The following is a 14,718-nucleotide window of genomic DNA, read 5'->3' as shown; positions in this document are numbered from 1 at the left end:
CGCGACCTGAACTCCATTCACCACTGAGAGAACTGAGACCAGGACTTCAAGTGCAGAGCCGTCCCCAGCACAAGCCTGCACCCTGACAGCAGTGACGAAGTACAGTGACAATGACCATTCGGCACAGCCTGCAGTTGTCGCGACACCCGGGACACGGTTCTAACCAGCTGGGGAACAGGCTCCGAGGTCCCCAGCTCGTGACTGCACAGGGGCCAGACAGAGAAACGTCATGACCCTGGTCCAGTCGGTTGTGATCCTAGGGGAACGGAGGCACCTGGGTCCAGGCAAGAGTCACCAGGCTCTCAGCCCAGAGGGGGACGCTGAAGCGAGGCCAGGTTCTGAACACACAGCTGCAGCTGTGAGGGACAGTTAAGGGCAGCTGGACCGAGTGCCCAGCGGGTGGCATTCAGACCCTCTCTTGGAGGGACACACGTGCTGCCAGATCTGGTCATTTCAAAAGGTCAGAAATCTGGCTTTTGTGTGAGCTCTTTCGATCTTTAAAAACATTAATGAAGATGTGGGGGCAGGAGAGGACCCTGGGTCAGCTTGGAGCCCGCCCTGACTGCACCCCGCCTGGCTGAGCACTCGGTGTCTGGGGAGGAGGGCGCGGTGCCCCCCGGGACCCCCACTCACTGCTTGATGCTGCTGACGGCGTAGCCCCTGCCCAGGCACTGGTTGTGGCCCGCCCCCCAGGGCACGCTGGGGTGCTTCAGCCGCTTCCCGTCCTTGTAGAAGTCTCTCTTCTCCGACCCGTCGGCGTTCAGGAACCGGTCGTATTTAAACGTCTGGAAATGGAGGAGGGCCCACTTTTAACCCCAGCCCCAACAAGGGACGAGTGAGTGGATGGTCCACAAGAAATGTACGCGGACGTCCTCGCACGCTCGTTTATCAGAGGGAAGCGGCAGAAGTAAGGTCCACCCAGGGGACGGCTACAGAGCCTCGGCGAGAGGGTGAGGGTCTGACGGGAGGAAGGACTGCTGGGGCCGTCGAGTGAGCAGTGCACACGCGTGTGTGTGAGTGTGCTGCCACGAGTCCATGAAGGAATGACCCAAGTGAGACACACTCCACAAACAAGACGGTCAGGGAACTCTGGCACTAGAGAGGGAGGACGACACCTTTCCTTTTTACTTTTTGATCTGTGACCGTGGGGACACACCACGAAGATAGAACGTCTTTAAAATTGAACGGTACTCCCTCGGGCTGCCTGGGCAGGGGCAAGGCAACGGCACGTGAGCAGCAGGCCCAGCAGAGGAAGGGCCAGCAGATGTGCCCAGGGAGGAGGGCGAGCCCACCAGCTGGACGGTGGGGGGGGTGGAGAGATGAGTGGGTGGAGGGATGGATAGAGGGATGAGTGATGGATGGTGGATGGATGAGTGGATGGGTGGATGGTGGGTGGATGGATGGATCTCTGGATAGATGGATGAGTGAATGAATGGATGGATGGATTAGTAGATGGATGGATGGATGGGTGAATGGATGAGTGCATAGATGGATGGATAAGTGGATGGATGAATAGATGAATGAGTCGGTGCATGGATGGGTGGATGGACCTCTGGATAGATCTCTGGATAGATGGATGAGTAGATGGATGGAAGGTGGATGGATGATAGATGAGTGGATGGATGGATGTAGATGCATGGATGGATCTCTGGAAGGATGGATGTAGATGGATGGATGGTGGATAGATGGATGGGTGGGTGGATAAATGGATGGATGGATGGGTATCTGGATAGATGGATGAGTGAATGGATGGATGGTGGTTGGATGGATCTCTGGATAGATGGATGAGTGAATAGATGAGTGGATGGATGGATAGTGGGTGGGTGGGTGGGTGGATGGATGATTGATAGATGGTGGAAGGATGAGTGGATGGGTGGATGGTGGATGGATGGTGGAAGGATGAGTGGATGGGTGGATGGATGGTGGATGCATGGGTGGATGGATGGTAGATGGTGGAAGGATGAGTGGATGGGTGGATGGATGGTGGATGCATGGGTGGATGGGTGGATGGGTGGATGGATGGTAGATGGTGGATGGATGAGTGGATGGGTGAATGGATGAGTGGATGGGTGGATGGATGGTGGATGCATGGGTGGATGGGTGGATGGGTGGATAGATGGTAGATGGTAGATGGTGGATGGATGAGTAGACAGACGGATGAGCTTATAACCTGAGATCTGCCATACAATAAGCAACTAATCTGTTAGCAACTGTGAAGGTTTGCTCCATCTCTAAGTCCAGGGAGAGGAAGAAGCTGAGAAACGGATAGACACAAAGCGGCCACTTAGGCAGCACTGGACGTGTGCCGGGTCCTGTGCAGCCTTTTCTCATGCGATCTCCCTGACAACCATGCCAGGTGTCATGAGGGGAACATTCCACAGGTAAGGAAAAAAAACACAGAGAGGCAAAGCATTCTAGGCAAGTTCACACAGCAAGCAAAGACCACAGGAAGGATGCCGCTCAGACCTAGATGTCCCCCAGGGCCCCTGGTGTGACCAACACCCCTGCCATTTACCTCAGGATCCGAGTAGATGTCTGGGTCTCTCTGGGGACTCAGGAAGGGGAAGAGGAGGAGGCGGTCACCACGTCGCAGAGAGAATTCCCGCCCATCGGCCATGGGCATAGCCATGTCCACCACCACCTCCCGGGTGATGAAGGGTGCAGCCGTGAGCCTGAGGGTCTCATCCAGCACGCTGTCTGCATGGGCAGTGAAGGAAGGGTCAGGTCAGTAGGCCGTCCTCAGGTGCCATGCCACCCTCATGTGACAAAGGAAGACGAAGAGGCTCAGAGAGGGTGCCCGCCTTGCCCACAGTCACGCAGCAAAGTGAAAGAGGCTGGATGTGATCTCTGGTCCCTCAGAGACCTTGAATGAGAGGGGTCTGGGTCTGACTCCAAGGGAAGCTGTGAGAAAAGGGGGGAGCCAGGGGGACATCAGGGCGCTGGGGGCGGGGGGGGGGTCTGTATCTTTGCCGCCCAACATTCCTGTTCTGAAGAGTCCTCTGGCATTCTTCTGGGGACTACCCCTCCTACTCCAGGAGTCAGGACCGTGGTCCTGTTCTTCACTGTGGAACGGACTTTGATGGGCCAACAGAGCGCTGCAACTGGTTAAGGATGGGCCTATGACCCAAAGGGCCACTGAGACCAAGTCTGGGATCTGGTTAGAATGAGGAAAGGGACACCCCACAGAGCAGAAGGCGGTCAGTCTTGAGCTGCTGGCAGCCAGCCATCTTGCCAACCTGAGACCAGAGCCAGCCTAGTGGAAAATGGGCTGAGAGGAGAGAGGGAACTGGTCTTGATGACATGACTCAAGCACCTGGATCCACCTGTGCCTGAAGCCAGATACCTCTGGACTTTTCAGCTCCGTGCCCCAAATAAAGTCCCTCTTCCACTTTGGGCAGTTTATTTTAGATTTTCTGTCCCTTGCAACCAAACATCTCTACTAGGACCATGAGCCTCGGGGCAGGTGAGACTGGAGAATGGAGATGCCAGCACTCCAAAGACAGCAGGCTCTGGGGACCCTGGTCAGAGGACACTGACGGGCCCTCACATCCGTGTTGGGAGACAACTCAGGCTTGAGGGCTCTCCTGGAGGGTCTGGCCATCTCACCGAGCACGGGCATGTTGTCCAAGACCTTCTGTGGGAGGGTGGTCATCTGTGAGACGGGCTGCTCTGCTCTCCAGAGGACGCGCTCGAGCTCCCCGCGGACAGCGGCCAGGGCCTCGGGATTCTTGAGAAGGAAGAGGAGGAGCCAGAAAGCAGCAGGGCCCATGTTTCCCTGCAAGAGAAGGAGCCCGTTGCCCACTGTGACGGCCGGCTGGGCTGGTCTGGGCCGTGGGGGCAGCTCTGGCCAGGGAACGGGGCTCAGGTGGCTGGGGCTCCACCCCTGCCCCCACTGGGCACTAGCAGGGTCTCCCTCCAGCCTCAGCCACAGCCAAACTCGGCTTGGTGCTTTGGCCTAGCCCAGGACCTATCTCAGGGCTGGCATCGTTGACCTTGAGCAGAATCCCTGGACCGAGGTCACGAGAGTGCTCCTCACAGCCCATCAGCAGGTGTCAGGGACAGGAACACGGCTTGTCCGTTAGGACTACCGTTGACATCTGGGGATGAGCAGGTCGCCAGCCCCAGTTTTCCCCACTCCCTAGATCTGCACCCCTTACCATGTGACTCCCATTGCTGGGAAGAGGCAGAGCACATCCCCTGTCCTTGAATCTGGGCTCAGCCCTGGGCTTGCCTTGGCCAACAGAACAAGGAGGAATTGGCAGGACAGCAGCTCTAAGCTGGGCCCTAACAGACCTTGTGTGTTTCCAGTGCCCCACAAACCCAAGTCCAAGAAGAGATGGGAAACACATGGCCTGCTGGGCACCGCGTTGGCCCTCAGACCTGTTAATTAAATGAAGGCTAATCAGAGACGCCACTGGGTCCTGGGGATGTTTGTTACACAGCAGCAGCCAACTGACACAATATCTAAACAAAGTTTGGGACACAAAATTTCCTTATATGCTTTATCTGTCACACTTCTATTAGTCATCTGAAGAATAGTACATGTGACTATTGTGTTCATATAAAGAAAAACTGACAGCCACTGATGACTCTAAAACTTCTAAGTTTTAAACAAAACTTATTTGAAACTTCTCAATAGATAAATAGTTAAGAAAAATCAATGAAATTTCTTGCTCCAAGGCTGAACACTTCCATAAACATTTTGGCCTCAGCTACTCAACAACCACCAGTGACCTAATGTGGACGGAATATGAAAGACCTCAAGTTGAGGAAAGGATTTTGTACCATAAATGACCACCCTGCCCAAGTTATAATGAAATATGAAATCGTGACTCAATATCACATTTCCCCAGGAACTAATCTCATTGCAGATACAGTGGCACATGGTCAGGTCACATGCACGGGACATCTACTGTTGTGCTAACGTGACAGGGAAACGTGGGAATGGGCTCCGTGTCCATCCACGGGAAAGCAGCTGGATGCATGGTGAGCAGCCCTGGAGTGACCGCACATGAAGTCGTCAAAAACCCGTGCAGAGCCAGAGGAGACGGGGCAGCTGCCATCTGTGTGTGGGGACAGGAACTGGCTGTGGCCACCTTGAGGAGGTACAGGGCCTGGTCAGGAGGTTGCCTCGGGGCAGAGGGTGGAGGACAGGAGGACAGGGGACAGGGACACTCTCTCTCCTTACACACTGGAACACTCTGGCAGATGCGTGAGGGCGGAGGGTGACGTTACAGTGATCTGCAGTGACACGAGAGGCCCGCGACACGATGTTGACTCAAGCAGAAGGCGGGGTGAGGGCCAGGGCGCCATCGTCCCCCAGGAGACACAGGGAAGGGCTGTAAAGGGTGGCACGGAGCCTGGGGACGGAGATGCCTTCCTGTCCTTCTGTCTGCACTAAGGAGGCGCCCCTCCCGTGCGCCGCGCCAATCCCCCGCGCCACCTGGCCATCAAGCAGGCGCCAGCCACCATCAGGGCCTTTATTGAAGAGGAGAATAAAGGGGTCCTCCTGGCTCCCAGTGTATAGAGGTCTCCAAGACACCGGACGGAGACCAGGGCAGCTGGGCCATCCCAGCTCATGACTCTTAAGAGTCACCTCCGACTCCAGGCTAGAACCAAGCCCAGCGTGAGGGTGATAAGAGACCCCCCCGGGTGGCCACAGGGCTGCCGAGCACAGAGCGGGGAGCTCCAGGGGACACCACTGTGCCGCCCGCCCCTCCCCAGGGTTGAGCACAAGTGGGGACAGCAGGCTGAGACTGCCAGGCCCTCCCTGTCCACCACTGATGGCCGATGGCCCGGGGAGTGTGGGCGATGAATAGTTCAGCGCCCAGGCCCTGTTATCTTGCCTGCAGGATCAAAGGGGCCACCGCTCCTTAACCGCCCAGCGGGAGGGGAACCCTTGGGCCCCCAGGACACAGCAAGACGGGCGTCCCACCCAACCGCACAGATGTGCGTGAGCGTGCGTGTGTGCAAGCCCACGAGTGTGGCCACACAAGGGATCCCGAGTTCAGCTCCCCGGAGGTCGCACTCGCTCCCGTGGGGCCCTGCCTCAGCCAGTTCCCTCCTGCTGCGGGGAAGCCCGAGACCAGGGGCTGCTGCTCTGTGTCACGGCAGTCACTCAGGGTCCCGCGAGCCCCGTCCTAGGCCTCCTGGCTGCACCACCAGTGGTGACGGGCACCTGCTGCCCACCTGTCCTGCAGACGCTCTCTCGTCCTCAGGGGGCAGCACCACTCTCCTCGGCTTCACCCCATGTCCATGTAGATCATGGGGGGCCAGCCCTTCCCCCTAGACCTCAGGGTGGGCGTGTGACCCAGGAAGGGCACTGCACGAGCCACTCAGAGGGGACAGGGGACCCAGCTGGGCAGGAGTGAGCATCAGATTTGGGATTCGTGCAGTTCTCACGGGGACGACAAGCCCTCCTCCTTGGGGATCAGGAAACCGCCTGGCACTGCCAGTGCCATCGAGGCCACCACATAGGGGAAGGCCCCTGAGGGTGCAGCCAAGGTGACAGGAGGATGGAAGGTCATGGGGGGCATTTCTTTTAATTTGTGACTTTTAAAAAAATGTCAAGGGAATGAAAACACGCCCTCATGTGACAACAATGTATCCAGGTGGCTCATACATTGTAACAAATGGACCACGGGGCGGGGGAGGGGCTGCAGGGCAATCCCAGCCCTTTCCATTAAAATGTAAAATTGCTCTATAATACAGTCTACTTAAAACAACAAAACCCAGCCTCCAAGGCGGCATCCTGACTGGATCCTGGAAAACCCGGGAAGATCTGAATCCAGCAGGGACTTTAAATAACAGCAACGCGGCTGGCCAAGGTCAGCTGAGAGGGAAGCCTGGGCGGGAGGTGTCTGGAATCCCCTGCTCTCTGCAGCTCTTCCAAGATCCAAAACTGTTTCCAAATAAAACTACTGAAGGGGAAAAAATCCCCTTCACGGGGTGCCACGGAAGCTCAGAAACCCGACGTGACTGTGCAAGATCCCAGCGCCGGCCGGGCCAGCGCAGGGCCGCGGATCTGCCGTCCTGACCACGGCCTCTGCCGTCTCTCTGCCGGGCCACGAGGGTCTCGGGTGCTCTGTGCACTGACTGCGCTGTCCGCAGACCTGAGCCTGCAGCCCCCACGCCTCCCTCGGGGCCTCAGGAGGTCCCAGCACAGGAGGCCGCATGGGGGCAGGTGGGGCTGTGGTCCTGTGCTGGGTCCACAGGGCTGCGGGGACCTGAAGCGCGGAGCTGGCGGGGGAGCTGGCCCTGAGCCCCACCGTGCGGGCCCCCACTCACCTCCCTCGGCACCCCCACCGGACTCTCCTCTTCTGCCACCCCCTGGATGCTGGACCCCCGCTGCCCCCTCCCGTCTTATTCCCGACTCTGGGGTCCCGGCTCCATGGAGCCTCAGGAGGAGCTCGGGAGGTGATGTGTGCAAGGCGGCCACGTCCGAGGGGCGTGGTCAATAGCTGTTGAAGCCCCGCCCCCACTCACCCTGGGTCTGACAGCAGCGTTCTGGACACTGGTCCTCAACCCTCGCAGCCCCATGGGGGCTCCTGCCTGGCCTCCTTACCTCCCTGGCCACCATTCTTGGCCTCCCTTGCTGGCTCCTCTGCGGCCCAGCCCACCGGCTCTCCGGGCCTCCCACGTATCTGCTGGGCCAGCCGGCACCCTCCTCCCTCCTCCCAACCCTCCCTGGGGAAGGTGCTGCTGTCGCTGTCCTACTAAAGGACGGGGTGGGGGCGGGGGACACGGGGACTACTGAGACAGGAAGTGGTGAAGTCACCCAAGCCCAGGCAAGCGGGTCACCACGCTGGGGCCCCGGTCACCAGGCTGCTCGGCCTCCAGGCCCTGCTCCCTGCTCCCAACGCTCAGGCCGTGAAGGTCCCCACGGGCCTAACCGCCACATACTGTCCCCACTCCTGCCCGGTTCTCCCGGCCCGCCAAGGCCGTTCCCTGGACTCTGCCACTCGAGCCCCCAGCCAGTCCCCAGTTCTGCTGACACAGGGCACTTCCAGGGGCTCTGGGGACAGCTTGGAGCGCAGAGTCATCTCAGCCCATAAATATGTCATCAGGCACTAATGGGGGAGCCCTGATGGAAGGCACCCCAGCCTGGGCCTGGAGGACAGTTAACGGCTCTGAGAGAGCACTAAAAGTAAGTCGCAAGTCGATGGCAGAGGAACTGCCCAGGAATGTCAGCCTGTGCCACTGTCACTGCCAGGGACGAGCAAGAGGGAAGGGGGGCTCGAGAGCCAGAGCAGAACAGGCCGGACCGGCACCAAGGCCACCCCCACCCAACAGCTGGCCCTTACCATTCCCTGGCTCTGCTGTCCCCGAGTGCCCCGGGTCCACCCATCTCCTCGAGAGCTTCACGGCCACCCCTGATCCGGCCACCTCTGTCCTCGTTGTCCCTGCTCCTGCCCTTGCCCCTAAGGTCCCGATCCTCCTGTGCTCCTTCCTGCCTCACCCAGAGGAAATCCCAAGTCCCCATGAGACCTACAGGACAGAGCAAGGGGAGAGGGGATCCTAGGGAACAACAAATTAAATTACGTCAAGTGCACGTATGAATAATCAACAATGACTCCCGGTACTTTATATAATTACAACACACCAATAAAAATGGGGAGGAAAAAAGCCCTACAACCCGCCCCAGGACCTCTGCCCTGGGTCTGTCCTATTCACTCACTGCCGCAGCCACACTCCTTGCTGTTGCCCCAGCACCTGGCAGATGCAGCCCCAGGGCCTTTGCACTTGCTGTTTCTCTTGCCTGGAATACTCTATCGCCCCTCCTTTCCCAAGGCCCCGAGTCTAGCATTCTTGTCATCCAGGGAGCAGTTCAAACATGTCCTCCCTGCCCACCGTGGCTGGAGTGGACTCCCTGGACGGCTCCATTCACAGCGGTTTCATATCCTGTACACCAGCCTCTAAAATTGTTCTGCAGGTTTCCTTGACTGTCTGCTCCCTGCCTGACCCTGACCACAACCTAAGCAGGACAAGGTGGATCTCGCAGCCTGGGGGGAGCACTCAATGGGACTTTTAAAAGATTCTGCAAGACGGGTGGTCTGCAAGCCTCAAAAACGTCAAGGTTGCGGAAAACAGTGAAAGGGACGAACTGCCAGGTTAGAGGGGCAGAGTGGCTGGTGCAGCCTGTGACGCTGGCCCACAGCCAGAGGACACTTGGACCTAATGGGAACGTGGACGAGCAGACAGCAATCCTGTTCCTGGGCTCCCGGTGCCGCTGAGCTGTGGTCACGGGCAGCGGGCCTCTGCTCCCGGGAGATGCCCTGATGCTGATTCACAATGACTCAATCGACGATCACAGGGAGGGACAGAGAAAGGAAACGCGGGGAAGGTGGAAACCTGGGGAATCAGCGATGTGGCACTGGAGTTCACCAAACTGTTCATAAAGCTTTTCTGTAAGTGTGGCATTGTCCCCAAGAGAACACGGAGGCAGGAGCCTGCTCGTCTGCTGGTGCCAGGAAGTCAGGGAATGGGCAGGAGGGCGTGTGTGTGCGGGGCGTGTGCACCAGGCGTGCGCCGACCGCACGTGCTCACAGCGCACACCCACAGCCACACCGTGCCTGCCCACCTGCACACGCATGCCTTTCCCCACACAAGCCCACGCCCGTCCCCGTGCACGCCTGCCCACCTGTGTGGCCCACAGCTGCAGTACCAGGGCCCGCGCCTGCATCTCCTCCGACGCGCCCAGCTCCTCCAGGTGCCGCAGGTAGCTCTCCAGCCAGCTGCTCCGCTGGGCCCGCGTGGCCAGCCGGACAGGGGACAACAGCTTCCACAGGTGGGCTTTGACGCTGCACACACGGTCCTTATCCGCTGCGGGGACAGAGCACAGAAGACAAGGGCTACAGGTCCATCCCTGACCTGGGGCCGGCCAGCCTCGGCCTCCCACAGGCTGTGGGTCTCCTGGGCGCCACTCCTTGGAGGTGGGAAGTTCTGCAGGAGCGAGGCCGTGGCTGGAAGCCAAGTGGAGGCCCGTCCAGGGTGGCCTGCTCACTGTCCACCTCGGCTCCACAGAAAGGACAGGGGCTCTGCCTGCGGCAGGGGGCCCCTGCTTTAGTCACCTGTGTCCCCAGAGCCTGGAATACTCTATCACCCCACCTTCCCCAAGGCCCGAGTCTAGCATTCGCACCAGATGCTCAATAAATGGTCTTAAAAGAAAGTAACTCTTCACGTTGCCGCCCCCCCCAGAGCCACTGAAGATGCAGCATCCTGCACCCCTCCCGGGACCCCCCCAGAGCAGCGCCAGCAGGAGCCCACAGAGCAGGACCGGAGGGCCACTCTGCCGGGGAGGGGACGCACTGACCAGGATCCCAAGCCCCACACCTCCAGGTAAAGTCTGCAGGGGGAGCCCGAAGCAGGCGGGTGCTCGAGCCAGGCCATGGCTCCAGCATGGGCCTTGGGCCTGTTCTCAAAAGCAGCTGAAAACCCAGGAGTCTCTGTGGAACCTTCTGGTGACAGGAGTTGTGCCGTGCTGGGGAGCAAGCCCGGGCCTGCACACCAGGCACTGCACCACAGCCGCTTCTAGCATTTTCTAAGGTCAGCATCTAAGTAAGACGGCCAGTCACTGTGCAGGCCACAAAGCATCTCTGGTGGTCAACCCTGCCCAAGCCCCCAGCGTGCAAGGGGACAGTAAACAAACAGTGGCGTGTTTACACCGGAAAAGCCCCAAGACAGTGGAAATAAACCCAGGTCTTCAGTACAAAGAAGGGCCAGGCGCGAGCTGGGAGTCCAGACGGCACCTGAGGATCCACCAGAGGTGGCTCCCCCTCCGCGGGGCCGGCAGGCTACGGGCCATCCTGGGCTGGGGTACAGGGCCATGCCCGCCCGACAGGGCCACAGTCAGAGAGGGCACGTACAGGACAGTGTCCCGTCCAGTTACCTCCCAGTGACGTCCTGGTTGTGCAAGGCACAATCGCCCTATGGCGCCTTTCTCAGAATACCTCCTGTCACTGAGCCACACGTCACTCTGCATCACGAATATCAGCTTCCGTTTCCTCCAAAACCACCAAGGAAAGCGTTGCCAGGACGTTTCAAAGTGCTGGAACTTTCTCCCTGAGCGTCTGAACCAGGGGCTGTTTCAGGTGCACCCCCCAGGGCTTCCTCCCGGGCCCCGCTGTCCCTAGCAGGCCCAGTGTTTCCCCTCAAATTCGTGACTCACTGCAGGAGGCGCAGTGCTTTCCTGTTGAAGCCCCGGGTCCCCAGGCTCACCGGAAACCCGCTACTTTCCCACCCCAGGCCTGTGGTGTCAGAATCGCCGGGGCCCAGCCTGGGCATCCAGGGATTTCGACAGGTGACTCGGAGGCACAGGAAATGTGGACATCTCAGTCGGTGCTCATGGTGTCACCCAGTGGGAGAGCAAGAAAGGGAGGCAGAGAAAGTTGGCTTGAGAAAGGCCCGCACCCCGAGGCCCAGCCAGGCTGCCATCCTGCACATGCTGCGGACACCGCTTTACAGTGACTCAGAAGCAACACGGACCACCGCCACCTTCGCCCGTGCCTACAGGCCGACCACAGGGGGCCTGGGACCTGGGAGCACAAGGCGCAGACTCCCAGCTGTGTGGTCCTGGCTGAGGCCCCGCCCATCTGCATGTCCCTGTCATAAAATGAGGACTCAGGTTGTCTTCTCAGGTTTCTCCTTGGAAACCCTCTGGGCCCTGGAGATCCGGATGACACAGTCCAGAGCCCGGGGACAAAAGGCCCTAAGTCTTGCATTTAACTTTTAAAACGTGCTGGAGTTTTGCATCAGAATCCATGGCTCTTTGACATAAGATCTTCCCCCAAAAAAGTCCAAATAAGAGCCCTCTCAAGCGCCCCAAGAAAACGAATGTTCCCGAAAGAAGCACCGGGCTCAGCTCTGGGGTCCATTCAGCTGCCCTCTGCCCACAACTCCCCGGGTGGGAGAAGACCCAGATTCAATCTTCTTTTAAAGTGTCTATATTTTAACAGGAGGACTAACACACGTCCACGGAAAAAAATGATAACAATAAACATAAGTTGGCCTGCTGGGAAAGAGGCTTCTCTCCACCCAGCTCAGCACGCCCAAAGCAAGTCTGCAGTCCCCACGGTGAAATCCTAGGTGGCCGTCCACCCTGGCTCTCCCTCCTGGGGGCCACCCTATGCCTGGTTTCCCAGTAGCCCAGCTTGCTCTTATATGATCTCAGGGTTCAGGTAACTTGTCCCGACCGGCGGACATTCAAGTTGTCTGCACCTTTGCTGTCACAGGCAATGGGACAATACTTTGTGGACCTGTCGGCACAGAGGGGGTACAGGGTGTGCATTCTATGTTCTGGTCCTTCCTGCCTAAATGGAGTCCAGGGATGGGGGAAGCCGCCCAGGCCCCACAGTGCACGCAGGCTTCTGGCCTCATCCAAGAGAAACTGTCCCCAGCACTGCCACCTGCCGCCCACACTGGGAAGTGCAGCCTTCCTGTGTCCAGCCCTGGCGCAGCCACCCACCGACTGGTCTGACAAGTGCTCTGCCTCTCTGAGCCTCAGTTTCCTGATCTGCACAGTGGGCCCTGAAATACCAATCTTCCAGCAATGACAGGAGGGCGCAATAAGACAATGAGTGTGTCTAAGAGGATGACACAGAAGACAGCTCACAAAACGGCGAGAGAGACCTAAAAGATGTGTTGTCCCCGCAGCCAGGGAAATGCCGCAAAAGTGAGAGGCCCCTTTCCCACGTCAGACTGGAAGGACTTAACTTGCTAACCGCATGTTGACAAGGTTGTGACAAAAATCAAACTGAAACAATAAGCCACCAGCCTCTGCCCATCAATTGGCCAACAGCTCCCTGTGCTTCCGCCGGGCAAGTTAAGTCCCTTCCAGTGAGGAAGCTGGATCACGTGACTCTGGTTCCCAGGGCAAGTGGGACACTAATGAGACCTCGGTAGACAGAGAGGAAAGGCCTGAGTGAACAGGCCAGAGGGTGGCGCACGCCTGTGACTCCAGTGGACGGGAGGCTGAGGCAGGAGGTTCGCAAGTTCAAAGCCAGCCTCAGCAGCTCAGTGAGTTGCTGTCTCTAAATAAAATACAAAAGGGCTGGGGTGTGGCTCGGTGGTCGAGTGCCCTGGGTTCAATCCCCAGTAGCAAAAAAGAAAAGAAAGAAAACAATAAAAATAATTCACGGCTCTGTGTGTTTGTGTGTGCGTGTGCGTGTGTGTGCGTGTGCGTGTGTGCGTGTGTTGGGGGTGGGCACCTGTCTGGAGAGGCGCTGCAGGGCTGCTCCTGGGGAGTCCTGGTGCTGACCTCTGCGGAGGGCTGGAGCGGGTGGGGATGGGAGAAAGTGGGGGACCCTTACTGCCCCCTCAGGTCATTCTGCGTGGCTTGAGTTTCGATACCAAGCATGAACCACTTGCAAATTTCTTAAAAAGCAACTTAAAACAAGAGAAAGAACACTCCCAGGTCCCGCTCCAGAGTGCTGAGCTAGGGTTCCCATCAGGAGCCCGCCTGGCCCAAGCCCCGCAGGACACGGCACCCTCCTCCTGTGTGGCCTCTGGGTTCAGACCTTCTCACTTGTTCTGTCTGCCCACCACCCGCAGGGACCCCTGGGTGCTCACCCACTGACAGGGAGCCTCGTGCCAGCTTGGGGAGCATCAGGTCCAGCTGGCGGAAGGTGTGGTAGACGTCAGCCGAGTGGGCTCTGTCCTGGGCCTGGCTCTCCTGGGTGCGTGGGGACGCCTCCACTCCATACAGGGTCAGGTAGCCGGCTCTGGGGCAACAGAAGCAGGTCAGGGTCCTCTGCGGACACACACGGCCTCGCCCCCCTGGTGGCCTCTAAATTGTCTTCACTCATTCCCCCCAAAGAGCTCCTGTCTTCCTCCTGTGGGCCAGGGCATGTTCCCGACACAGAACCGACTTTAAGAAGAGACCAGAGCCGTGTCCGGCGGACTCCCACTACGGTGTGGGGACAGAGGAAGCAGGAAGGCAGTGGAAACGCCACGTGCGCCAGCTCCATGGTGCGTGTCTGCAGCCCCAGTGACTCAGGAGGCTGAGGCAGGGGGCTCGAAAGTTCAAGGCCAGCCTCAGCAATTTGGCGAGGCCGTGTCTCAAAGCAAAAAGGGTTGGGGATGCAGCTCATGGTGCAGTGCCTGGGCGCACACCCCAAGAGAAAACTACACAGGCAAAGGGCAGCATGAGGTAAAGGAACGACAGGCGGACACAGGCGGGCAGCGGCAGGGCGCCTGTGGGGTGGCTCCCAGTGGAGCTGAGGGATAAGAAGGAACCTGCTTCGGGGCAGACCGGGGGCAGACCAGGGTAGACCAAGGGCGGACCCAGGGCAGGCTTCTTGGGCAGCAAGGGCCAGAAGCTATGAAGCAGTGGGGAGGCTGGGGCGGGGAAGGCGAGGGGTGAGATGGGGCACCAATGGGGACAGGAGAACCCAGTCCCAGGAGGGGGTCGGGGCAGGCTTCCTAGAGAAGGGACAAGGGGAGGCCAGGTGTCAGGCAGAGGGCGCAGCCGGGGCCAAGGCCGGGGCTGAGGGGCAGCGGAGGCCTGCCCAGAGCTGCTGGGTGTCTCTGGCAGGCACTGGAGCTAGGGGCAGGGCCTGGGAGGTGTCCAGGGGTCGTGCAGGGCAGAGGGGACATGGAATGGGGGAAGCCCGTGCTGGAGCTGAGGGACCCTGGGAGGTCTGAGCTCAGCCAGGCTCAGCCAGGGGTGCAAAAGGACCAGGCCGGGAGCCGACGTGCTCAGGTGTGCGAGCAGCAACGCTC

The 14,718-nt window shown here is 59.0% G+C and overlaps 1 protein-coding gene across 1 annotated transcript in view; it reads right to left on the bottom strand.

The window, feature by feature from the left end:
* Window positions 1-14,718, bottom strand: part of Ptgis (prostaglandin I2 synthase) — a 33,069-nt gene that overhangs the window by 4,290 nt on the left and 14,061 nt on the right. Inside the window, exons 5-9 of the mRNA XM_077109197.1 lie at window positions 13,567-13,718; window positions 9,641-9,822; window positions 3,607-3,775; window positions 2,516-2,697; window positions 634-785 (exon numbers count right to left, since the gene is read on the bottom strand). Coding sequence (XP_076965312.1) covers window positions 634-785; window positions 2,516-2,697; window positions 3,607-3,775; window positions 9,641-9,822; window positions 13,567-13,718 — 837 coding nt within the window. The remainder of the gene's footprint in view (window positions 1-633; window positions 786-2,515; window positions 2,698-3,606; window positions 3,776-9,640; window positions 9,823-13,566; window positions 13,719-14,718) is intronic.

This window comes from Callospermophilus lateralis, chromosome 3, assembly GCF_048772815.1.
Source record: "Callospermophilus lateralis isolate mCalLat2 chromosome 3, mCalLat2.hap1, whole genome shotgun sequence".
In the NCBI taxonomy this organism is placed as follows: domain Eukaryota; kingdom Metazoa; phylum Chordata; class Mammalia; order Rodentia; family Sciuridae; genus Callospermophilus; species Callospermophilus lateralis.
Note: the sequence above shows the minus strand (reverse complement) of the source record. Positions and strands in the feature narration are given on the sequence as shown.